The 24872-nt window shown below is 43.1% G+C and overlaps 1 protein-coding gene across 2 annotated transcripts in view; it reads left to right on the forward strand.

Annotated features, from left to right (window-relative positions):
* Positions 1–24872, forward strand: part of PRKG1 (protein kinase cGMP-dependent 1) — a 1174681-nt gene that overhangs the window by 1030822 nt on the left and 118987 nt on the right. For both annotated transcript variants that reach the window (XM_066600777.1, XM_066600775.1), the window contains exons 6-7: positions 2246–2323; positions 10987–11081. In XM_066600777.1, coding sequence (XP_066456874.1) covers positions 2246–2323; positions 10987–11081 — 173 coding nt within the window. The remainder of the gene's footprint in view (positions 1–2245; positions 2324–10986; positions 11082–24872) is intronic.

Below are 24872 nucleotides of genomic sequence, written 5' to 3' on the forward strand. Positions count from 1 at the left end.
TCGGGATGACGCCTGGATATCGCCAGTCTTTTCAATGGGGCCAGCATTGTCGGGGAGCCAGCTGGAGGACACGTGTGAGCGGCAGAAAGGTGAGTACTTTTTTTTAAGCTTTTTTAACCACTTATTGATGATTTTCAGGGATGGGCTTATATTTCAAGCCCTTCCCCGAAAATCATACTGCAGGGTTTGCCAAAAAACACTGCTTTCATTGGGACCGGCAGCAGCGCTGATCCCATTGAAAGCAATGGGATAGCATGCTGCACTTCTGCCACAGCTGATATTCTCCATATCTTTTCAATGGGGCTAGCGCTGCTGCCGCTGGCCCCATTGAAAAGACTAGCGATATCCCGGTCTCATTCCAGCGTCTTTCTTGTGCTGCGAGGTGAGTGTTTTCACTTGCTCTCGCAGTGCAAGATAGAAAATATCGCCAGTGGGTGTCCGCCCTTAAACCTAACCATTACAGCGAGAGCTTGGCTGTCAAGTCAATACAGGGATCACATGATATAAAATGTCTGTCATAGAAGCTAAAGACTAGATAGACTATATTGCTCATTTATGTCGGGGGATGCTTAACGGGTTAGAGATAGGGGGCATCTTAATGTATACCTCCGGTTTTAACATGCTCTGTGTTTCATTGTAAATTTGCTGCGGTGAGCTATGCACATAACATAGGCTTCTCTCCTTCGACCATCTATGTGGCTGTGGCAGGCATTTGCTGCCTACTTGTATTAGCCCCACTTGCTGCTGATTTGGACCTATCTACAACATGGGGACACTTTGCAATTTTTTTCCAGGGCCACTTTGATTTCCTAATCCACCTCCGGACCTGTGACAGGTCTTCTACAGTGAAGATTTCCTTAGGTTATCAATGTTTGATTAGGGTAGGTCTCGCAACGAGAAAACCCCCCCAAGCCCATATATTTGCAGCTGTATCTGTTACTGTAGGTCCGTCAATGTTCAAGTAAGTGTGGTTAAACTACAATTCCCGACCCTTTCAGAATGTGCCTCCTGGTAAACAGTTGATTTTGCTGGGGATAGCGGCAGCTAGTCAAGCATTTCACCTGCAGCGGTTGTTCCATGGAAAATGTAGTAATACATGATGGCCATTCAGATGAGATGGAAATGTTATTCAAAAATAATGAAACTAAAGTACCCGGATTTTACTGGAGTATATGCAGATTTTTTCTGTTAACGCTTCTTTCAGTGCACAAGTGACGCCTACTTTACTACTTTCTTTATGTCCAATTAGACTGCTGCAATCTAGCATCCCCAATTCTGACTTGGCCAAACAATACATTACCTAGCAGTTGCTGTCCGCTCTGCCTCACATGGTTGTAATCACAGCCATTCAATGTGATGGCTGTGATTGGTTCATCGAGCGCTGCAGTGATTGGCTGAGCCATGGTGCTGGAGAACCAATCAGAACCAGTGCTTTCTGGAGGTGGGATTTTTGAACCCCCTTATCAGGAAGTGCTGTCTGAAGACTACAGACAAGTATGCCAGAGCTTCAGGAGGAGAAGTGCGGCAGAGTGGACAGCGCCTGTTAGGTAATGTATTTTTTTATGCAGCTAGGGCTTATTTTAGGGATAAACAGTAGGACTTCGTACTGTAAAAGTTGCATCACATGGCACCAAAACCGTACTTTCCTGTGATACGATACAACAGAAAGGAAGTCTCCATAGGAAAACATGAAACAAAACATCGTGGCTGTATAGCGCATGCCATGATTTTTTTTCTTGCAATGTAACAGCCTACAGAATATCACTAATGTGAAGGAACCCCTTGGAAAGCATGGGCTTCACATACATGCGATTTGTAGCACTGTCGTGAAAATCGCGTGATTTGGTCGCCCATGTGAAAGCGAGCTTATGGTTATATCACCTTCTGTGGATCGCATCCTAGATATGTATAACATAGGACCGATTCCATATGATAGATGGTCAGCTTCGCTCCAATAACAAGTACAGGTTAATCGTTCTGCCTTATGTGAGAGCAGCTATAGAATGGCGACAGCTCATGATAAATGTAGACAGAATGCAGAGAGGCTCGAGGCTATTAAAATCTATATTGTAGACACTTGTATGGTAGTTTATTTACCGTAAGCTCATTGTATTTGTGGATCAGTGGATTGCTTGACACATGCAAGTTTCAGCTGTAATGCGTCCCTCAGGTATATTGTGTGAAACGGCTTGACTACAAGGCAAATGATAATAACATAATCCGTTCTGCTCTTATTTTTCTGTAGACTCACTATGAATGTGGAGAGTACATTATCAGACAGGGTGCTCGAGGGGACACTTTCTTCATCATCAGCAAAGGGAAGGTAAGCTCTCTCACCTCTTGAAGCCTACACTCCATTCGAAATCATAATAATGTACTTAGGGAATGCAGTGCCAATCAAATGATTCCTCCCAACGTTTTATGGTTTCAGTTTATTACATTTAATTAGCACTGCTAGCGTGACGTTTGGGCAAATGGACTAAGTTGGAGACAAGGTGAGATTCAGTTCAATAAACATGTCTACTGTAAAACAAAAAAGTTTGCAGTTCTAACTTCTGACTGTCTTGTGGGATATTGTTTACTTAACTCCGTGGAGTCCAATTTTAGTTTGCCTAAAGTTTTTCCTTGTAAGTAACTTTTCCCCCTTCATTTTGAATAAATTGCTGGCAATGTATGTTGTTAGAAATGGTAGTCATCACTTGCATTGGTGTTTTCAAATATAGTAGTGTGGCAGCTTCAACTGCGAATCTGTATAAAATGTACATGCAATTGTTGCATGATAGAGAAGAGCGAGCATACTCGCTAAGGACAATTACTTGATTGAGCATTGTCCTTAGCGAGTATCTGCCCGCTCGGAAGAAAAGGTTCGGCTGCCGGCGAGGGTGACAGGTGAGTTGCGGCAGTGAGCAGGGGGGAGTGGGGGGGGGAAGAGAGGGAAAGAGAGATCTCCCCTCCGTTCCTCCCCGCTCTCCCCCGCAGCTCCCTGCCCGCCAACGGCAGCCGAATCTTTGCTCCCGAGTGGGGGAGATACTCGCTAAAGGCAATGCTCGATCGAGCAATTGCCCTTAGCGAGTATACTTGCTCATCTCTATTGCATGACTAATATTGTATAAAATAATGGAAAAATACCGGCCATAGAAATAAAAGGGGCGTGGCTTGGGGGCATGGTTTATTACAACATATTATTTGACCTCCAGGCCTCTAGTGATCGCAGCCTTGCTGGCTGATGCATCACTTGACGCAGTGATCCCAGTTGAAATGGCGACCCCCACAGTGGCCCCAGTAGAAATAGCGACCCCCCCACAGTGAGCCAAGCAGAAATAACCACCCCCACAGTAATATTAACCCCACAATATTTTTAACCCCACAATAATACTAACCCCCTTTGCAATATTACCCCCCCCCCGAGCAATATTAAGCCCCCTTCAGCAATAGTAGTAACCCCCATCAGCAATAGTAGTAACCCCCTCAGTAGTAATAGTTCCCCCCAACCCATATACTGTAAGATGCACCCCCTACTTCTCACCCGAAGGTCTGGAAAAAAAATTACAAAAAAATAACCACTAACTACACTACACTACACCTAAAAAAACAAACACCAATACTCACCTACCAATTATGTCATTGACATGGCTGTGATTGGTTAACCCAGCGCCGCCTTTCATTGGCCATGCATAAGTTTTGTGTAGTCACAGCCTAAGGGCGAGCACCCACTGGCGCAGCGTTTTCGCCGCGTTTCCCGCGATTTTTCCGCGCGTTTTTCGCGGCGTTTTCGCGGCGTTTCCATTAATTTCCATTGACTTTCATGGGTGCATTAGGAGAAAAAGAAGGACACATATGCAACTGACAGTTCCTATGTTAAAAACGCAAACGCAACGCAAAAAAAACGCCAGTGGACAGGAACACATGTTATCTCTATGCCTGTGCAGGAAAAACGCAAAACGCAGGTAAAAAAACGCCAGTGGGTGCTCGCCCTCAAAGTGAATTTGTATTCTTGGCTGCCTTTTTTTATTTAAAGGGTCACTCCACCAAAAAAAAAATTCCATGCCCACACCCCTCATCTGATTGTCTTTCCCATTATGGGGGTTCACTGTGTGTATTCTAGCCATTTTTTATGTCTGTCTGATGTTTGTCAGGCAGCATCATCAATCAATCCCATGATGCATTAGTACAGCAGTCTGTACAATTGTGTCTGTTGGGGGACAGTTTAATTATTTTTAAATTCTGCATTCATCTAAATAAGGTGCAGATCATAAGTATACAGTCAGGAGGATGAGCTGTGATCTCCTCTATTATAACTGTGTGACATGAGCTGTGTGATCATCATCAGTAACTGTGATAGGAGATTTTGTATCCCCCTCAGCACAGTTTTAGTAGTATATGGTCTATGTAAAAGCATCACACACTGAGAAATTGACTAGAAAATGAATACATAACCCTAAATAGATCTGAGCTGGTCAAAATTGAGATTACATGACCATCCGGGGAAAAAGAGGCCAGGAGTCTAAGGCCTCCTTCCCACGAATGGATTGCCGCCGCGTAATTCGCGGCGAAAATCTGCTGCATTGCCCGCAGCTATTAGTTTCTATTGAACCTAATAGCTCAGGGCACACAGTGCGGAATTCCACCGCGGAATTACGCACCGTGAAATCTCCCGTCCTCACCCGTGGCATGCTCTATTTGCCGCGGGTGTACGCGCTGACGGCTTCCATTGCAGTCAATGGAAGCCGTCCGTTCACGCTATCTCCCGCTGTAACACAGTGGAAGATAGCGTGAAAACGCTTTCCCGCCTACCGCCACCGCGTCATGTGCCGCGGTGGGCGTGTCATGTGACGCGGCGGCGGTGGGCGGGGAAGCGTCAAGCGAAGACACCGGATCTGCTGGTAAGTATGGGGTCTCTGGGGGGGCGCCGTGACGGGCTTCGACGCGGAATATTCCGCAGCGGAGCCCGTCACGCTTGTGTGCAGCCGGCCTAAGACAGAAAGAAATAACCAATTAGGATAACACTAGATCACTTATACATATTGGGGTGATGGTTACATAATGAATGAATTTTTTTTTTTTAAATCACCAAAGTGGCCTTTTATATTGGTCCAAATTTGTGCTGATAACTTCTTAATATTTCTTCATAGCAGTTGGAGCTCCATTTTTTCTCAAGAGTCCCAGAGACATGTAAATGATCAAATTCTGCTGCTTACATCCACCAGCCATGGAGCTTGCAGTATGCATTTAGTAATTGAATGTAATAATACATACAGGCCACAGGGGGGGGGGTGGGGGGGGCAGAATTTAGTCTGCTAACTTTACAGATGTTGCAAACTTGACACTTAAAGGGGTATTCCGGTTCTAAGATGTGTTTACTGGTTTCCCCCCTTTCGCTGGATCAGTGGAAACTGATAGACTGGTGGCGGTCTGACTGCTGGGATCCTCATTATCTTGTGAATGGTTGCACATGCGCAGAAACAGCTGAGCGTTGCATTCGGCTATCTCTGTCTGCCCCATAGAAATGAATGCGGCCAGTTGGGTTTCCAGTAGAGATGAGCGAGCACGCTCGGATAAGCCAGGTACTTAAGCAAGCCTCGCTTTCTTGAGTAACCGCATTCTTGTCCGAGCGTGCTTGGGATGGGGGTGGCGGGGGGTGAGCGGCAGGCGGTTAGTGGGGGGGAGAGAGAGATCTTTCTCACTCTCTTGCCCACTCCTCCCCCACCCCCACCCGAGCATGCTCGGACAACAATGCAATTACTCAAGATGAGCAAAGCTCGCTCGAGTAACTGTCTTATCCGAGCGTGCTCGCTCATCTCTAGTTTCCAGCTGTCCATCCAGCATTTTCCAGGATAAAGAAGCACTGCATGTGAAGCTCCAACTCTAATGTGAACAGGACCTACACAACAAAGGCATGCTGCTATATCATCATTAGGGACTTTTATTTTACCAGTTCTGATAATCAAACCTTTTTTCCGAGATAAAGGATTAAAATGTAGAATCTATCTTTATTTCAGCCCTTTACCAAAAACAGCGTGGAATTAAATGTCAATATCATTAGTAACTAATTAACGAACATGTGTAACATAAGTAATAAATCTGAAGTGTTTGGACAATTAAGAATTATTTGACAATAAAATAAAAGTCAAATTATATCATGAATGATAATCTCCATATTTATTGCAGTCTATAACTAAAGTTCAAAACAGCAACGCACTTATCTCTACTACCAATCTGAATATACAGCCCGAGGAACCTCTCATACGGCCGTAGGCGTTTTTACATGCACCCGCCGGTGCCATAAAAACGTGTGGAAAGGCACTCAAATCTAACTTTTGTGCGCCCGTTAAGACAGCACAGCCCCAGTGCATATACGCCGAGGCTGCAATGCTGTTGGGTGTAGAGAGCCAGCTTAGCTGTCTCCCTCTTACCTCCCCCTCACAGACTCACCTCCTCCCTTCTCCCCTCCGGATGTTTGCAATGGGAGGGGACGGGATGGAGCTAAGTTCCTACCCGCTCCCTGCCCCTTGTCCACAGCCAGCAATGGGATGGGGCAGAGCTTAGAACTCCGCCTAGTCCCACCCCCTTCCGTTGCAAACAGCCAGAGGAGAGATGAGGAGAGAAGGGGGAGGGAGGTTAGCAGTCACGCTGCTAAACTCCCTTCCACCTGCCTTCTCCGGCCATTGTCATTGGCTCCCATAGGAGCCCATACAGCAGCCGACGTAATTTAGCCAGTTCCAGGACTATCTTTCTGGCCCGTCGTAAAAGCGCCCAGAGCTATATTTGCTCGGCTGGGAGCTTTTACGCTGCAGGAATATGGCCATGTGATCTGATGCATTGGAATCCAAAGCATCTGATCGCAGTGTATATAGACCAGGAGCGTTTTTACGCCTGTCCGATATACGCGACCATATGAGGCATTGTATTACAATGCATTCGTTTATACAGGTGAATTTGCGGTGCGTAAAAATGTCACAGAATAAAAAATAGAGCATACGCGACTGAAATCAGTGGGTGTTTTTACACAAGGCCAGAAAAGATAGTTCTGGTTCTATCTTTTGACTGATATACACCGGCGGCTCCCATAGACTCTTGTGGGAGCTGAAAAAATAGGGACAGGGAGGCAGTTCAGTAGCGGCCATTGCTGCGAAAAGCTTACAGGTGCCTTGATTTAGGCTGAGGATTTATGCCAAGCGAGGGATTTCTGGGCTGCCACGTATTTTTATCACTAAAACGTCATGCCCAGCCGTGTGAATGGATGAGAAAGCGCTAATTAAGCTCAGGACTTGACTGCAGAAAATCGGCCATTCATGCAAATTAATGTCACACGAGCGTATGCGTTTTTAAGTTCGCTCATGCCTAATTAGCATTTTTTCATCTATTCACATGGCTGGGCGCGACATTTTAGGGAAAAAATATGTCGCAGCCCGGAGATCTCTAGTTCGTATTTAGATTGACTTTAAATGCCTAAATAGAGGCACCTGTAAGCTTTTCACAGCATTGGACTTGCTAAACTGCCTCCCCCTCCCTTTTCCAGCTCCCATAAGAGACTATGGGAGCTGCCGACATATATCGGTCAAAGGATAGAACCAGAACTATCTTTTCTCACTGTGGGCAAAAACACCCGCCGATTTCGGTCACGTATGTTCTATTTTTTACAGTGTGACATTTTTGCGCACCACAAATTCACCCAACGAATGCATTGGAATCCAATGCCTAAGATGATCACGTATATCGGCCGCGCGTAAAAAGGCAGCTACATAGCTTAGGGTTTGTGATGAAAAAATACCGGCCATGTAAATAAAAGGGGCGTGGCTTGGGGGCATGGTTTATTTCGGCATATTATTTGACCTCCAGGCACCCGGTGGCCTCTAGTGAACGCAGCCTTGCTGGCTGATGCATCACTTGACGCAGTGATCCCAGTTGAAATGGCGATCCCCACAGTGGCCCCAGTAGAAATAGCAACCCCTCCCACAGTGACACCAGTAGTTATAGCGACCCCCACAGTAATATTAACTCCACAATATTTTTAACCCCACAATAATACTAACCCCCCTTTGCAATATTAACCCCGCTTCAGCAATAGTAGTACCCCCCATGAGCAATAGTAGTAACCCCCCATCAGCAATAGTAGTAACCCCCTCAGTAGTAATAGTTCCCCCCAACCGTTATACTTAAAGATGCACACCCTACTTCTCACTCAAAGGTCTGGAAAAAAAAATTACACAAAAATAACCACTAACTACACTACACTACACTACACCTAAAAAAAAAAAAACACCAATACTCACCTACCAATTACGTCATTGAATGGCTGTGATTGGTTAACCCAGCATCGGCTTTCTTTGGCTGACGCCGGCGCTGGCTAGCCAATCAGAGCGTAATCTTTGCTGAAGGCAAGTAATTCAAGCCCTGCTTCCAGAAAGAAGTGCTCTGCCGGCACAGAGGACATCGCGGCAGCCTGCAGCAGTGATGGGGACCCGCAAACGCACCAGAACACTGGTGGTAGGTGAGTATTAAACCCCCCGCCCCAGTGTGATTACCAGCCAGGAGCTGCGGCACCCCGATTGGGAATCACTGAGAATACCAGCCTCGGTGTCAGATGGGTGGTCAGGGCTGGTCAAAAATACTGGCACCAGCCTGGCGGCAAAATACGGGTCAGGCCAGTGAATTACCGGCCGTATGGCAACCCTAACATAGCTGTGTAAAAACGCTTGTGTGAATAAAGCCTTAAAGTGGCTGTCTGGCTCCTGGAAACCCCCTTTCCAAAAGGACCCTGTAACAACACGGGAGTTAGTGAGTATGCCAACGGTAACTTTTACTTCTTGTTCAGTTTATTCAACATAAGTTTAGCATAACCAAAACGACTGGGTCTCCAGAAAAATGATAAAGTTTGCAAAGTCCATCAATTTAATCCTCCAACAGTCCACAGGAGGAGCAATTAAGTCCACAACTTAGCTAAACAGCAATAAGTCCATTTACTTTCACAGACCTGTAGTAGTCCAGAAGCGCAGCTTGTCTTTATGTTGTAGCGTCCCCAGACCTCAATCCTAGGACCACAGTTCCCCAAGTGTCCTGCTGGGACAACGTAGCTCTCTGTTTAGTCACAGCGTCTCTCTCTGCTTACAACAGGTCAGGTTAAACAGAAGTCTGGTCACAACAGAATTCTGGTTCTCCCAGACACACACACACACACCCTCCTCACTTCCACCTGTCTCTTTACATAGCTTGCTGGTTCAGGTGGAAGATCTGGCCTGGAGTAATATTGAACCGATCTACATCACAGAAGCTAACAACTTCCGTGACATATATCTTCCATTCCACACGATACCTGTGGGTGTTTTTCCTTTTTCTCCAGCACCCGAATGCCAGTCTGTTGCCCCCTACAGGCCATTCTCTATAGTGCACCTCTACAGACCCCCTATGTAAAAATAATAAACAGAGATATACTTACACCACTACGGTCCCAGGGTTTTTTGTGTCAGACGATGTCACAGGAAATCACCTGACTGCTGTAGCTAATGAGATCTGTAGCATCACATTCTTGAACACCTGGCATCATGGTGCTAAAGATGTCAGCGCCAATGTCAGGAAAACAGGTAATGAAACTGCAGCCTCTCATTGGCTGCTGCAGTCACCTGATTTCCTGTGACATCATCTGTCACAGGAATCACCGGGATCACAGCAAGCTTTAGTGCGGAATACCAGCAGCTCCGGAGGGGTAAGTATATCTGTTGATCATCTTTTTTAACACGGGGGTCCTATTAAAAAGGGGTTGTCCAGTTACTGGACAACCCCTTTAATACTTATATAATTTATCATCACTTTAGACCAGCTGTATTACTGGGCGGGTTTCAATATACAGTTAGGAAAAAAGGAGATTGGCGCTAAATATGGGGATAAATATCTGATATTACTAAGGGTATGACCCAATCCTGATAACTGTGCCCCTTAATCCCCCTGCATCCTGAACTGGCTGGAATTATTCACCATTCTTCTCAAATTTTAATCTCCTGACATATCACACGTCATGTCCAAAGATAATATTGGTGGGGTTCCAAAACTTTAGTTGATCCTTAGAATTTAATTACAGTTTACAGTCCTACTGCATTGCTCCTAAGTAAAATAAGCTGATGGGACTTGAAAGGTGACACACACATCTCCTTGTTTTTCAAATTGTAACAGGGTCTCAAGCCTTGACCCTTACCTCAATACTATTCATTGATATTGTTTATGTATATAAACTTCACCAAAACCCTATAAAACTGGTGTATAACACTATCTAAGAGCCATAAAAGTACTCCTCCTCACAGCACTAGGGTCTTAGGTTCCTATCTGACCAAGGATAACATCTGCCTTCTCCTCCTCCATATATCTATGCACTATATAAATAAAGTTGAATATCATTATGAGGAATAAACCCATAGAAACACAAGGTGTACATACAAACGGACACTCTTTTGACCTCCATTGGGTGATTGGAGCACTAAGGATATGATTAGCCTGTAGACCAGGAGCTTTTGTCAAAATACACTTTAATCCAGTGTCTAACGTAATATAAGTAGGTCCTAATTGGCAACTTCATCTTGAAAGGGAGGAAAATTTCTACCTGATTCAATTGGAATCAACAGACCTTAGAGTAATTAGGAATCAGGAGCAGAGATATCTCCGGTGCCTTTGCTGCTTGAGACAAAAAATGTAATAGTGCCCCCTTCTTCCTCAGATTGCAGATGCTTGACATCAAGGCTAGACTAAGCTGAGGCACACCCGCTCTTGTAGATTGCATTACATGCTGGGATTACATTGAGCAGGGCTATATAATCTCTTGTGTACAGTGGCATAGAAATTTACGGTTGTTCTTGAGCCCAAAGAATATATTCGGTCTTGGAGGTTTTGACAGCCACTCTGTCTTCATTGTCAGTAAATTCTTGCTTTTATCAGTCAATTTCCTTCTGTCTTTCATGTGATAAAGAATTGAGAAAAACAAATGCTTCTTTTTGACAGGTGAATGTAACAAGGGAAGATACGCCAGGTGAAGATCCAATATTTCTTCGCACTTTAGGAAAAGGTGACTGGTTTGGAGAGAAAGCTCTTCAAGGGTAAGTTGTGCCAATTTTCTCAGTATTTATTTGATGTTAAGGAATAATGCACACTGTAATGTCACAATATATGGGAAATAAAAACTGTGAAGTCATATGGCAGGATTATTGCACATGAAAGAATAATGCAGAAAGTGATGTCATAAAACAGGTACGATTTTACAGATTATGGATGAAATGCATAGGTATTGGCTAAAGGACCAAAATAATGTCATAGCACAATAAACACAGCATCATAATGCAATATTTATTCACACAGTGACATCACAGTATACAGAGGGAAAACACAGTGATGTCACTGAAGAGGGAAACTGGAGCAGTCATATTACAGAACCAGGATAATGAATGTTGATGAATAAATATTGGTTTGCATTCCCTTACATGGAAAAGTGACTATTGTGCCCCTTTAAACCTAAGGCTCAGGTCACCCTCTATAGTTACACCCCTATGTATGAGCACATACAATTTTGAGAATCAAATAAATGTGCCCTACCATACATAACTGTCACGCCAGTCTACAAAACGTTTATCTCTATTGGCAGGAAAAAGGTTCCATAAAATCCAAAGCTATACTTGAAATCTAAGTAATCCTTCAGCAGCCCTTCATTTACTAATCTGACAGTCACAAAGAGCAATTAATATATCTCTGGAGCAGAATTTCTTCATTAAAGAACACAAGAAAAGCATGTGGGATGCCCTACTGGAAAAATTTGAATAAGCCATTAACCCCTTCAGTGGCAGGTTTATTATTACCATGTCATGCCTCACAGGGCAGGTTTTTTTATATGATAGCTCAGTGCTCTGCACATTTTAGCACTGGAGCTGTCAACGGAAATCTTCTGGGGTTTAACTGCATGGTCAGTGCAGCAAGCCCCGGAGATTTTCTGGGCGTGACACTAAAGGGGTTAAAAGACTTATCATATCTAGAGCATAACATACCACAAATACTGTATGTTACCAATAGTAATAAACAATCTATTGAAAAGTTTGTCTTGTCCAATCTGCCAAATTTCAGCAAAAAGTTTGGTTTGCTCTGAATTACTTCAAACCAAAATTTCACCAATACCCCTAAAACTGGTGTATAACACCATATAAGAGCCATCAAATCTGACCAAGGACAACATCTGCCTCCTCCTTAAATGTATGCGCTATATAAATAAAGGTGATTATTATTGTGGGGAATAAACCCATACAAACACAAGGAGAACATGCAAACGCCATGCAGATGTTGTATTTGTAAAAATGTGAGCCTATGATCCTGGCACTGCTAGGCAATAATGCTGACCACTGAGCCGTCATGCTAGTTTTTACTTCTTCCTTCTCTTCTTCCTCCTCCTTCTCAATAAATGTAAGTGTTATATTAATAAAGTTGATTATTATAAGAAATAAACTCAAAGAAACATGGAGAGAACATAAAAACTACCGCACTGCAAGGCAACAATGCTAACCACTGAGCCACCATGGTTCTGCTTCCTCCCTCTACTTCCTTCTCTTCCAGAATAGTAATTAACACAGTAGCTCAGTGGTTAGCATTGTTGGCTTGCAGCTCTGGGGTCTCAGGTTCAAATCTGACCAAGGACAACATCTACATGGAATTTGTGTGTTGTTTAGGGGTGTATCTAAAGGCTCTTGGGGCCCGCCAACTTCTCTTAACGCAAAGATGAATCAAACTTTTAGAATCGTTCAACTATTTTGGTTCGTTCAACACTAATAATTACCGATATATGAAGACTAGTTGTTGTTTTCTGTACTTTAAAATATACTTTGTTCCTGTATTGTCCAGTTTGTGGATGTGGCAGTTTTAGCAATCTTCATAAGTTTTGTTTACTTGATATTTTCCTCCATTTGAACTGTTTTCTGCTTAGATCAATAGATAGCTTTTAGGAGAACATAATTTAACGTTTGTCTCACTGGGCTTGAGGTTTTTAAGTTGTGCTGAACAATATAAAGGAGCACAAAACAATTGCTTGGCTGATTGAATCTTGCTTCTGCATCCCAGAGTTGATAGAGTAAGTCAAGTTTGTGGTTCTATCAAGTGAAATATATGTTGAAAGTTAAAGTTCTACATACAGCACCCTGTTTAGAGTCATAACAAATTGTTTGCAAGGTGATGCAGAAAAAAAGAACAGATGAACACTGTTAGAATTTATATCCAAGGTAGATGAACAGTACGACATTTAGGAATTGTCAAACAATATAAGACCCTATTTTTATTTATTTCTGTTGCTAATATAGCACAAATATATTTTACAGGCCTGTACAAAGATGGTCATCAGTCTCCGTCACCAATGGGGCTTATAATCCAATTTTCTAAATCAAACACACACCAAGGCTGATTTCATAGAAAGCAGATTAACTTATAAATATCATTTAGGAACGAAATTGGAAGAGAAAATTATTGTAAATTCTTGAAGAACATAGAAACCTTATAGGGATATTGCCCTTGGTCAGATTCAACTTTTATATAGCATTCAGTTTAGAGCTATTACTCCCAACCCCTTCACACTCATGTACGCTCTGCTTGGCCGAGTAGCCATATGTTCTGAATGATAGTAAGACTCTGCCAAAACCTCTGGTGGTGCTTTATCTCCACTGAAATTCAACAACTCAATCTTCTTCCTCTCAACAACTCCCATTGGGGCAAAGTCAGGATACCCACTTACACAATGAATGATTGATCAGTCCTGCCAAAATCACCAGATTCAACCAACATTAATGTAATGTATATAACTCAAAGACCAATGCTACAAAGCAATATTGCTAACCACCTTGCTGTTGATATATCTTGTCCCAGTACGAAGACCAGGCTGAGAATTAGACATTGTAATGGGGAAATAAGTGTTTCCAGGGACCTGAAAGTCAAACTATTACCTCTGTAATATCTGCTTCTGGGGGTTCAGAGGTGCCAAATATAGTATTGGTGAGCCATTTTCCTATCAAAGGTTTCACTTATTCGTTAAGAGGAAATCTTATATATGTAGTGTATTAATTGTGAATGTTAATGGCGTTGCAAGCACCTAGCTGCAGATGCAAAGTTACCCATCTTTTTTACCCCAAAAGACTATCAAGGTTTTGGGTATCTTTATATGTGCTTGCTTTTTAGCACAAATCTTAAGAACAATACCAGTCATAACTCCATACATACAGCCAAATATGGGTAAAAAGTTGGGTGTAGTGGTAGGGTTTAACCTTACACCTAGTGTGATTTGCCACTTAAGGCGCCCTTACACTTCAGATACGAATCACAGATAGGAAAAAGCAGCTTGCCCTCCTTAGGGCTCAGTCAGACGAGCGTTTTTTCGCGCGTTTTGCGCATGCGCATGCGTTTCGCGCATATATGGAACCAATGGTTCGCTATGGCATCGGTCACATGTCCGCTTTTGCGAAAAATTATAGGACACGGCGATTCGCAAATCGCGCCTATCGGCGTTTTGCGATTAATGTGCGCACCAAAATCCTTTTTTTCGCCGGTCAGACGAAGTTTCATGCGCATTTTGATGCGCACGGCGATTTTTCTCCGGTCAGACGGGCGTTTTCCCGCGATTTTTCGCCTCCGGTCACGCGATTTGCGCATGTGCATGCGACATGCGATGCGCAAAACGCGCGAAAAAACGCCTGTCTGACTGAGGCCTTAGGGTCAATATCCAGGTTACCACACGAATGTCCAATTCAAATCTTTTATTATATCATAGGTATGACAGGTACTCGTGCAATGTGTTTCAACACTCAAACAGCGTCTTTCTCAAGCATGAAACGTCAGATAAACGTTGATTCAAACTGCCAATTTTGGCAGGATCGGGTGACCCTCTAGAGTTTATGGGGTCACAGGGTTTTCCCTGACAGCAAATATCAGAGAAAAGAAATGCTGGACATGTTGGATCTTAAATATACCTCATCCTTTATCTCCATGGGTGCTACGCTGCTGACAGAGGGGTCTGTGCATGATTATAGGAAAGTTGGTATAATCTGGCAAACACAAGTCCTTCAAGAAAGTCCAAGAGAAGTACAGGAAGTCCAAGAAGCATTGGTAAATGGAGGAAATTTAATAATACATAGAGACAAAAAACATAAGCAGCTACATGCATCTGGATTATGCCATGAGCTGAACAATGATTGCTACGCATTTCAAAGGGATAAACCTTCTTTTTCAAGCATAACAGAACTCAGTTCAATATATGATGACTGAATGAGGAACAGGGAAGGGGAGGCGGAGGGAGGAGCAGGAGAGGGGAAGGGGAGGAGAAAAGGTGTTAAGGGTGTTATCGATCTCAAAGAAACTCCATCATACCCTACACAAGGATGACCATCTGAAAATCATATTCCTGAACCCTCCCCTTCTGTGTTACAGGCAACCTACACATTTTTTTTGTAAAACATTTTTTTTCTTAAATTTTGATATGCTGGCAAAAAAATGTGAAGAAAAATTGAGTGAGATACTACAAGTTCAGTGAAAGCCTCGCAGGGACAATATTTTGTTAACATATGTAAGTTCAGTCTCGCAGGACCAATATTCATATGGAAGTTATGAAAACAGCAGAACAATTTCTTAATGCTTGTAACTTCTAAACCAGAACTAAACCTTCATTTTTCATAGAAAAGTTGGAAAATGTAAGTAAGAGAGGGAAAGGGGGAAAAATAAAAAAATGAAAAGGAGAGGTAGAGGGGAGAGGGAAAGAATATCGCTACGGGAGAACCTGTCTCTTTACTCAGTGCCACTACTTTCTCTATCGCCCATTGTAGGGAGTCTTAAGCTGCTCAGGGACCCCTTGAGTCCTCCCTGAGATACCACGATGTGTATTGAAAAGGAGTCACAATATTTGCTATATCTGAATCTGTGAAGTGGGAGATCAAGAAAAGGCTCCATTTCCTGAAGAATTTTTTCACTCCTCCTCAAATCTCAAATCCCATCAAACCTTTGAGATGTGTAATAATTTCCCCCATTACCGAAGTTGTATCTTTTATCCAGTGTGATAATAGTGCCCTTTTTGCTATATATAGCACTATGTGTATAAATGGGGATATGATGTTTGTATTTTGGGGAACCGGAGCTTTTGTGAGAGTATAATGGAATATCAGAGTCTGGATGTTCCTCTGGAGTTCCAGTCTCAAAACTCTTGTGAGCGATCACAAAACCATCGCCCATGTGCAAGATCTGTTGCTGGGATTTTACACTTTGGGCAATGTGTGATACGTTCTGGGAAGGCACTTATGGCCGGCAAGTTAAAACCATAGATGGCATTATGCATTATCTTGAAGAAACATTCCCTCCAAGTCTCCCCCACTATACATTTCTTAACCATTGACCATCCTTGTAGAATTTTTTACCTTATGTCCTGATCTCGTGTTCAACCTCCAAATTTGAAGAACCTTATAATCACGAGTGCATTGCCCTCTGACACCCAAAGAGGAACTTATCCCTGTAATGTAAGGAGCTGTAAGACCTGCTTACATGTACGGACCGCGGACGTGATACAAGTCCGCAACACACAGCAGGACTATAAGACCCCAGGGACATTCACATGTTCCATCTCCAATGTTGTGTACCTGATCATAAGCAGTAAATGTTCAGTTAGAGAAACAGGACAAAAACTGAAAGCGAGGATGAGATTGCACAATTGGAGAGGGAAAGACAGAATTACCTGTGGTGAAGCATATTTCTAGTCACGGACCCAACATATAACATATGAAAGTTATGATACTTAAAGGCAATTTTAAATCCCAACGTCTCAGAAGAATTTGGGGAATATCGGCTTCTAACCACCTTTGGAAACGGTATGACTCTCAGGATTGAGGGGTGTTCTAATATTTTTGTAAACATAGTGTAAGTTTGATATCACCGTAATTGTACTGATCCACAGAATAACGTTAACATGTCATTTGTGCTGTACCATACATACCATTAAAACAAGAGCCCCCCAAAATGGTGCAATTGTGGTTGTTTTCCATTCTACCTCATAGAAATTTTTGGTGCCGTTGCAAAAAACAACCCCTTTCTTGAAAGTGGGGTAAAAATATGGAACCCCCCCCCTCCCCCCTAAAAATGGCTTGGGAATGAAGGAAGTAATGCCATCTACATCGCCGCCCAATCCATACCTTTTGAAAAGTGTAAATTTTATTATGACATACTATAGAACTAATTTAAGTTCCAGTCTTGATTAAAAGTGTCAGGACTTTGTCCAACAACTCCTTATTTCTCAGCTGGATGTTGGAGATGTTGGAGTTAACGACAATCACATCTCATTTTTCAGAGTTAGACTTTGAAGTGATATAATTTGCAAATATAATCTTATAGTTTATGTATATATAATATACGCATAGGCTTCCATCATATTGGAAAAACATGCAAGCCATCTTGACTTTGTATAAGCTTGTGACAGAGTTTTAGAGCTTTGCTGTCAGAATTAAATGGCTTTGACTTCTTAAATCATAACTCTTCTTCCTACCCATTCTACAGGGTATGAGGAATGATACTGCCTTTAAATATATTCTTTCAGTCCTACACGGCACAGTTATTTTAAAGGCTTTCAGCACTGTATAACAGATCATAAGCCGCATGGATTTCGACAGGATACAATTTATGGCTTGCAGAGACTGTGCCTCATTGCAGCATAGAAATACATTCGTACAAGTATACCCATAAGTGAAAAATGATCTGTATCCTATTAGTGTATACATTATATTTCGAAACAATTTTCTACGTAGATTTTCAATAATTTCTGCTCAAGTCATAAGTGCACAAATTTTACATTACAGCAAAAGCAACTTGTAGCGTGGTCAGTGGTCTCCGCATATCATGATCAGTTGATTATGGTTGTAAATTAACACAGCAAACTGAAAATTGACCACCCTTTACAGCCCGAAGATTAATTGGGCGAATAGATTGTATTAGACTTAAAGGCTATGGATGCATTGGGGGCATTTTTTTTTTTTACTTGAATGCATGGATTTTGAGTTTGCAATCATTTTTGCAATAGGGTTGATTAAAAATGTTGCACTGTTTGTCTTCTGCAGCTTCTACATATCACGGTATATAGGCACTGCAGTCTAAATCTCAGTGGGAGATTCATCAGTGAGACTGGACTGATGGCTTAGTTTTCATCCCTTTTCTCTCCTCTTCTGCATATTTTATAAGATGAACTTTGCTGTGGTCAAAAATTATCTGATATGAGTATGCAGAAAAGGAGAGAACACAGAGAAACTAATGCCTTTGCCCCAGAGGCATAACTTGAAGCTCCTGGGCCCCAATGCAAAACCAGTAATGCGGCCCCCAACTATAACGCCTTATTCATAGTACTGGGCTCCCTATATGGAGAAGAGGGGCCTTATGGGCCCCCTAAGGCTCCTAGGCCCGGGTGCAACCGCATCCCCTGCATTCCCTATAGTTACGCCCCTGCTTTGCCCAGCTTCACTGACACATCTCCTGTTGAGACTTAGACTGCAGTGTCTATATACAGTGATATGTAGAAGCTGCAGCAGACAAACAGTGCAACATTTTTGTCAGCCTGTACATACAGGGTGGAGCGCGGTAATTTGCTAATTTGGGAGTGAAATAAAAAAATAATGAACTTGTAAAAACTTTATTTTATATTTTATTTACATTGAACAGTAGTGGAATTTACAAATTATTTGGTTTTAAATATTGTATCTGGCAAATGTTGACCATCGCTATCCACACACTGCTGCATACGTTTTCGGAAGTTCTCATGCACTCTTTCAAGCATGTCGACTGGTATTCTGGTAATCTCAGCGTCAATATTGTTCCTTAGGTCTTCCAGGGTGTTGGGACGGTTGCAATACACCTTAGACTTCAGGTAACCCCAAAGGAAAAAATCGCATGGGGCTAAGTCTGGTGAGCGTGCCGGCCAGTTAAGATCACCCCTCAGAGAGATAAGCTGTTTTTTGAGAGATTGCCAGAATACCAGTCGACATGCTTGAAAGAGTGCATGAGAACTTCAGAAAACGTATGCAGCAGTGTGTGGATAGCGAAGGTCAACATTTGCCAGATACAATATTTAAAACTAAATAATTTGTAAATTCCACTACTGTTCAATGTAACTAAAATATAAAATAAAGTTTTTACAAGTTCATTATTTTTTTATTTCACTCCCAAATTAGCAAATTACCGCGCTCCACCCTGTACATGCATAGTGACCCCTCCCCCTCATCCCCAAAAGTGTCCAAAGCCTTTAAGTCAGTATTTTAGAATGTGTAGAGCAATTGGGGCCATAATACACAGCTTAACCCCTTAGTGACGAAGCCTGTTTGCGCCTTAGTGACGGAGCCAAACTTTGGAAATCTGACATGCGTCGTTCAACGTAGCATAACTCCATAAAGGCTTTACATATCCAAGTGATTCTGACATTGTTTTTTCGCCACATGTTGTACTTCATTTAGGTTGTAAAAAGAGACCGATATAATTTGTGTATATTTATTAAAAGTACCAATATTGGAAAAATTTTGAAAAAATTGTCATTTTTTCACATTTTCAACCGTAATAGCTCAAATATGTCCAAACATACTGTACAAATTTTTGATAAGATATATATTTCCATCTGTTTACTTTATTCTGAATGCACACTTGAAAAACTTTTGTGTTTTTTTTAACCATTTAGAGGACATACAAATTTAACATTACTTTTCAGCATTTTGAGGAACACTTTGTTTTCCTGCACCAAACCAAGTTTGCAAAGGCTCATAAGTGTCAGAATAATAGATACCCCCTCAAATGACCCCATTTTAAAAACTACACCCCTTAGTGTATTCACTGAGCGGTGTCATGAGTATTTTGACCCCACCAGTTTTTTTCAGGAATTAATTCAATTTAGAGGAGAAAAAATAAAATTTCATATTTTTGCAAATATGTCATTTTAAAGACATATTTTTTTCCTATAGAGCCCATGAAAATGAGGATTTACACACCAAAATGGATACCCCCGTTTCTCCCGTGTTCAGAAACATACCCATTGTGGCCCTAATCTTATGTCTGGATGCACAACGGGACCCAAAATGAAAGGAGTAGTCGGTGTCTTTCAGAACATAAATTTTGCTTGAAGGCGTTTTAGGCCCCATAGCACTTTTGTAGAGCTCTTGAGCAGCCAAAACCAAAGAAAGCCCCCACCAGTGACCCCATTTTGAAAACTAGACCCCTTAACAAATTTATCTAGGGGTGTACTGCCCATTTTGACCCCACAGTTTTTGAAAGAATTGAAGCAAAGCAAAAAGAAAAAATTGTGATTTTCATTTTTTTGTCAATTCTGTCATTTTAAAAACAGCTTTTTTTGTACAGCACACACATGAATGAAGACTTGCACCCCAAAATAGATACCCCAGTTTGTCCCGTGTTCAGAAACATACCTATTGTGACCCTAATCTTTTGTCTGCATGCACAACGGGGCCCAAAATGAAAGGAGTAATCGGTGGCTTTCAGAACAGAAATTTAGCATGAAGGTGATTTAGGCCCCATTGCCTACTTGTAGAGCCCTTGAGCGGCCAAAACGACAGAGAGCCCCCACAAATGACCCCATTTTGAAAACTAGACCCCCTAACGAATTTATCTAGGGGTGTACTGTGTATTGTTACACTAAAATTTTTGAATAAATCTAAGCAAAGCAGTAGGAGAAAAATTACAATTTTCATTATTTCGGCAGTTGTATCAATTTAAAAACAGTTTTTTTTGTACAGCACACATAGGAATGAAGACTTTCACCCCAAAATGGATACCCCCGTTTGTCCCGTGTTCAGAACCATACCCTTTGTGGCCCTAATCTACTTAAAGGACACATGGCTAGGCCTATAATGGATGGAGCACCCGTTGGATTTCAGGGTACAACGGTATAAATTCCAGGCCCCATTGCCCAATTTTAGAGCCATTGAGCGTCCAAAACGATAAAACCCCCCCACAAATTACCCCATTTTAAAAACTAGACCCCTTAATGAATTCATCTAGGGGTGTATTGCGTATTTTGACCCCACAGTATTTGAATAAATCTAAGCAAAGCAGAAGGAAAAAATTACGATTTTCATTTTTTTGGCAATTTTGTCAATTTAAAAACATTTTTTTTTGTACAGTGTACATAGGAATGAAGATGTTCACCCCCAAATGGATACCCCCGTTTGTCCCGTGTTCAGAAACATACCCATTGTGGCCCTAATCTAGTTACAGGAAACATGGCAAGGCCTGTAATGGAGGGAACATCCGTTGGATTTCAGGGCACAACTGAATAAATTCCAGGCCCCATTGCCCACTTGTACGGAATAAAAATTGACACCTTAAAAAAATATCCCCACACACACACACCCCCCCCCCCCCCCCCGCCCTTTTCGGCGTTACCCAAATCTTAGATAAAAGTAATAATGTGAACTGTGTAATATTTCCAAAGACAAGGTAATTACGGAGGCTGGATGGGTACATGGGGCTATAAAACCAGGTATCCCCCCTCCTCTCATGCTTTTTGGGGGTATTTCGTGACCTCAGTGGCGGGGATGGGGTGTAAAAAGTGGCGCTCTGTGAGTCTCCGTAAGCCTGCTGAGGTGCGGCGGTCTCACACAGAAGGCGCTCAACAAGCTGCTCCTGGAACTGCAGGAAGGCGAGCGTTCCCGGGGCTTCTTGTAAATTGCGTATTACAGGTAGCGGTCTGAATAACGCCGGGCTCACACGGCCGTATGCAGAATCAGCTTGCGGAGGCCCGCAGCGGATCCCAGCTGTGAGCCCGGCTGTGACCCTGCGTACGGCTGCGTAATGTACTGCGCATAACTGCCTACTCACACAGGCGGTCATACGCAGTATATATATATTTTTTTGTTTGTATTTTCCGCACCGTCGCTTAGCGATGACGCGGGTACCCGCAGCCCGTATACAAGGTAGTTGCGTATGGGCTGCGGGTATATCCGCGACCACGGAGCACAATGGGCTCTATGTTGCGGATATCTGCGGTAAAATAGAACATGCTGCGTTCTCTTTTCTGCGAGTGGATTACGCAATTCCGACCCACTAATGTGAGCGAAATTGTGTAATCCAATGCGATTGATCTGCGTATTACCGCGGATCAGAAGCATGCAGAATCCGTAATTCCTATCCGGTCATGTGAGACCGACCTAAGGTAGATCGCTACCTTTTTTTCACGTGACCGGGACCGCCCAACGAGGCCACCCGTCACTGCTCCAGGCTCTCGGCGACCGTTGGTCGCTGGGAGCGAGGAGATTTTAAATTTCCTGTGCTCCCCGACTCCTGCGCATGTGTCCGGTGTTTTGCCGGCGGTCGCATGCGCAGAATCAGGGAACGTTCACGGAAGAAGATTGTGTCGGGGCGCAAATACGGAGGCCTCCGGTAAAAAGTTTCATCTCCTCTCACCGATCGCATCGGTGAGGGGAGATGAACCTTCACCTTTTTTTAACTTTTACGTGATCGCCATTATCCATTGGATAACGGCGAACACGTGATCAGGAACCACTCACCGCGGTGAAATCTCGTGAAATCTCCAGGCTCTCGGCTAAGTTTTGTAGCCAGGAGCAGGGAGATTTTAAATTACCATGGCTTTTGCGCATGCGCCTGCCACATTGGTGACGGGCGCGTGCGCAGAAGCTGGGGTAAGGTCCGCGGATAAATCCGCGGGCCTTAGGTACGTCATTTCATCCTCCCTCACGGATATGATCCGTGGGGGGAGATGAAACGCAAGTTTTTTAAACTTTTTAAAACTTTTTTTATTTAACTTTTTGCACTTTTTTTTTTTACTTTTTACCCCTTTTTTATTTTTATTTTTTAACTTTTTGCACTTTTTTTTTTACTTTAAATGATCACTGTCATCCATTGGATGACAGTGATCATGTCCCCAGTGACATCCCTCTGCTCTTGGCTACACATGGCAGCCAAGAGCAGAGGGATTTTGAATTTCCCGGGGCTCGAGCCCCTCTGTGCACGCGCCCGATGTCAATCATCGGGCGCGCATGCGCAGACCGGGATTTCGGGTCCCGGGACATCGGGACATCGCAGAGGACCGGGGGTGAGTATTTTCACCTCCCCTCATGGATCCGATCCATGAGGGGAGGTGAAACCTTACTTTTTTTTTACTTTTTCAACTTTTTCGCGATCGCCGCTATCTGATCGATAGCGGCGATCGCGGGCCCGGGGACCGCTCACAGCGGTCCCCGGTAACACCTCCTGGCTCCCGGCTACCTTCAGGAGCCGGGAGCCAGGAGATTTTAAATTTGCCGGGGGCTCCCGGGCTTCTGCGCATGCGCGTGACGTCATCGCCTGGCGCGCATGCGCAGAAGGCCGCCGGCGGGTCCGGGAGGACGAGATCTCTGTGGGACACCGCCGACAAGCCGGGTAAGTAATTTCAGCTGCCCTGGTGGAGCCGATCCAGCAGGGCAGCTGAAGAACTAACTTTTTTGACAGTTTTCTTTACTTTTTTGCGATCGGCGCTAGCCATTGGCTAGCGCCGATCGCAATGCCGGGGGGGACTGCCCGCATCCTGGGATGACAGCTCCATGCTGTCGGCTACCTGCGGGCACCGACAGCATGGAGCTGTCACGTCCTCAGGCAAGTGGGCATTAATCCAAAGAGGATGCATAAAACTACGTCCTCTAGGATTTAGGCCCACTTTCTGAGGACGTAGTTTCCCGATGGGGCAGTCGTTAAGGGGTTAATCTGTGTTCACATTGCCATCAGAGCCTTGTCAGGCTTTCAATACTGTGTTTGGCATTTTCTTTGCATAACAAGAATGGAAAGTCTGCAGTGCTTTTTGCTGTCAAAAGTAACAAAACACCAACTAAAATCAATAGTCTCAATTGGAGAAAAATGCTATGGTAAATTATCCAACTCAGCTGTAGTGGCTGTCATAGCTTATAAACTAAAGCCATGACACCAATGTACAAAGTGCCTCAAATGGGTTTCTCAGAATAGGCATTCATAACCTACATAGAAAATCGCCCACATATATTCTTGGTCAACCTCTAACACATTATAAATTGGCATAAGGTGGTCATGTGCTTTCATTGGTGCCACACCGATTGACACATAATTGTGGCAACTATTCCTATGTTCCTTAATGGGGTTGTTGAATCGTTTTTTGTTTTATCCCCTATGTTAAGTAGTTTACAGTGTAGCCCATAACAGAGACCCCCAGCTATAATCTGTGGGGAAACAAGCAGTCATTGTTCAGTTTGTTTGCAGGGTCACTATGGGAGAAATACAATAAAGCATTACAGATCCCATTGAAATTGGTGGGCCATATGAGTAATGAAGAGACGTGCTGGGTCATCTAAAATGAGAGGCACTCTTTGTAGTCGCTCTCTTCTCTGCCTAGAATTTCCTAATAGACTTTTTGAAAATGTGTTTTCTCAACCAGACACAGCCTTTAATATTTATATATGTCTCTCTGGGCACACTGGTCTTTGTTAACGGTCCAGCAGTGATTATGTGTCAACTGCCTGTACATCAATGCTGCAGCCAATCACTGGCTTCAGAGGTGATACAGTGGTCATATGCAGTGTACAGCGCATCATCACTAGAGGATCACTAACAAAGACCGGTGGGACCACAGAGCAGCTGTTCTGGAGTGGTGATATATAGGGGTTTATCAAAATAAGGGAAACACCTAGGAATGATATTAAACATCTAGGCGTTTCCATTACTTTGATAAACCCATGTACCAGTTGAACAATATTTCTTTTGTTATTTCATTCATTGCCTTTGGCCAATTCTTTTCAAGTCTGAGAATATTTTTTTAAAAGAGGATAGTCGTTTAATTTTTTTCATAATTCACTCCTTCACTCAATTGTTGGTCTTTCAGG

This window comes from Eleutherodactylus coqui, chromosome 4 (genome assembly GCF_035609145.1).
Source record: "Eleutherodactylus coqui strain aEleCoq1 chromosome 4, aEleCoq1.hap1, whole genome shotgun sequence".
Taxonomy (NCBI): Eukaryota; Metazoa; Chordata; class Amphibia; order Anura; family Eleutherodactylidae; genus Eleutherodactylus; species Eleutherodactylus coqui.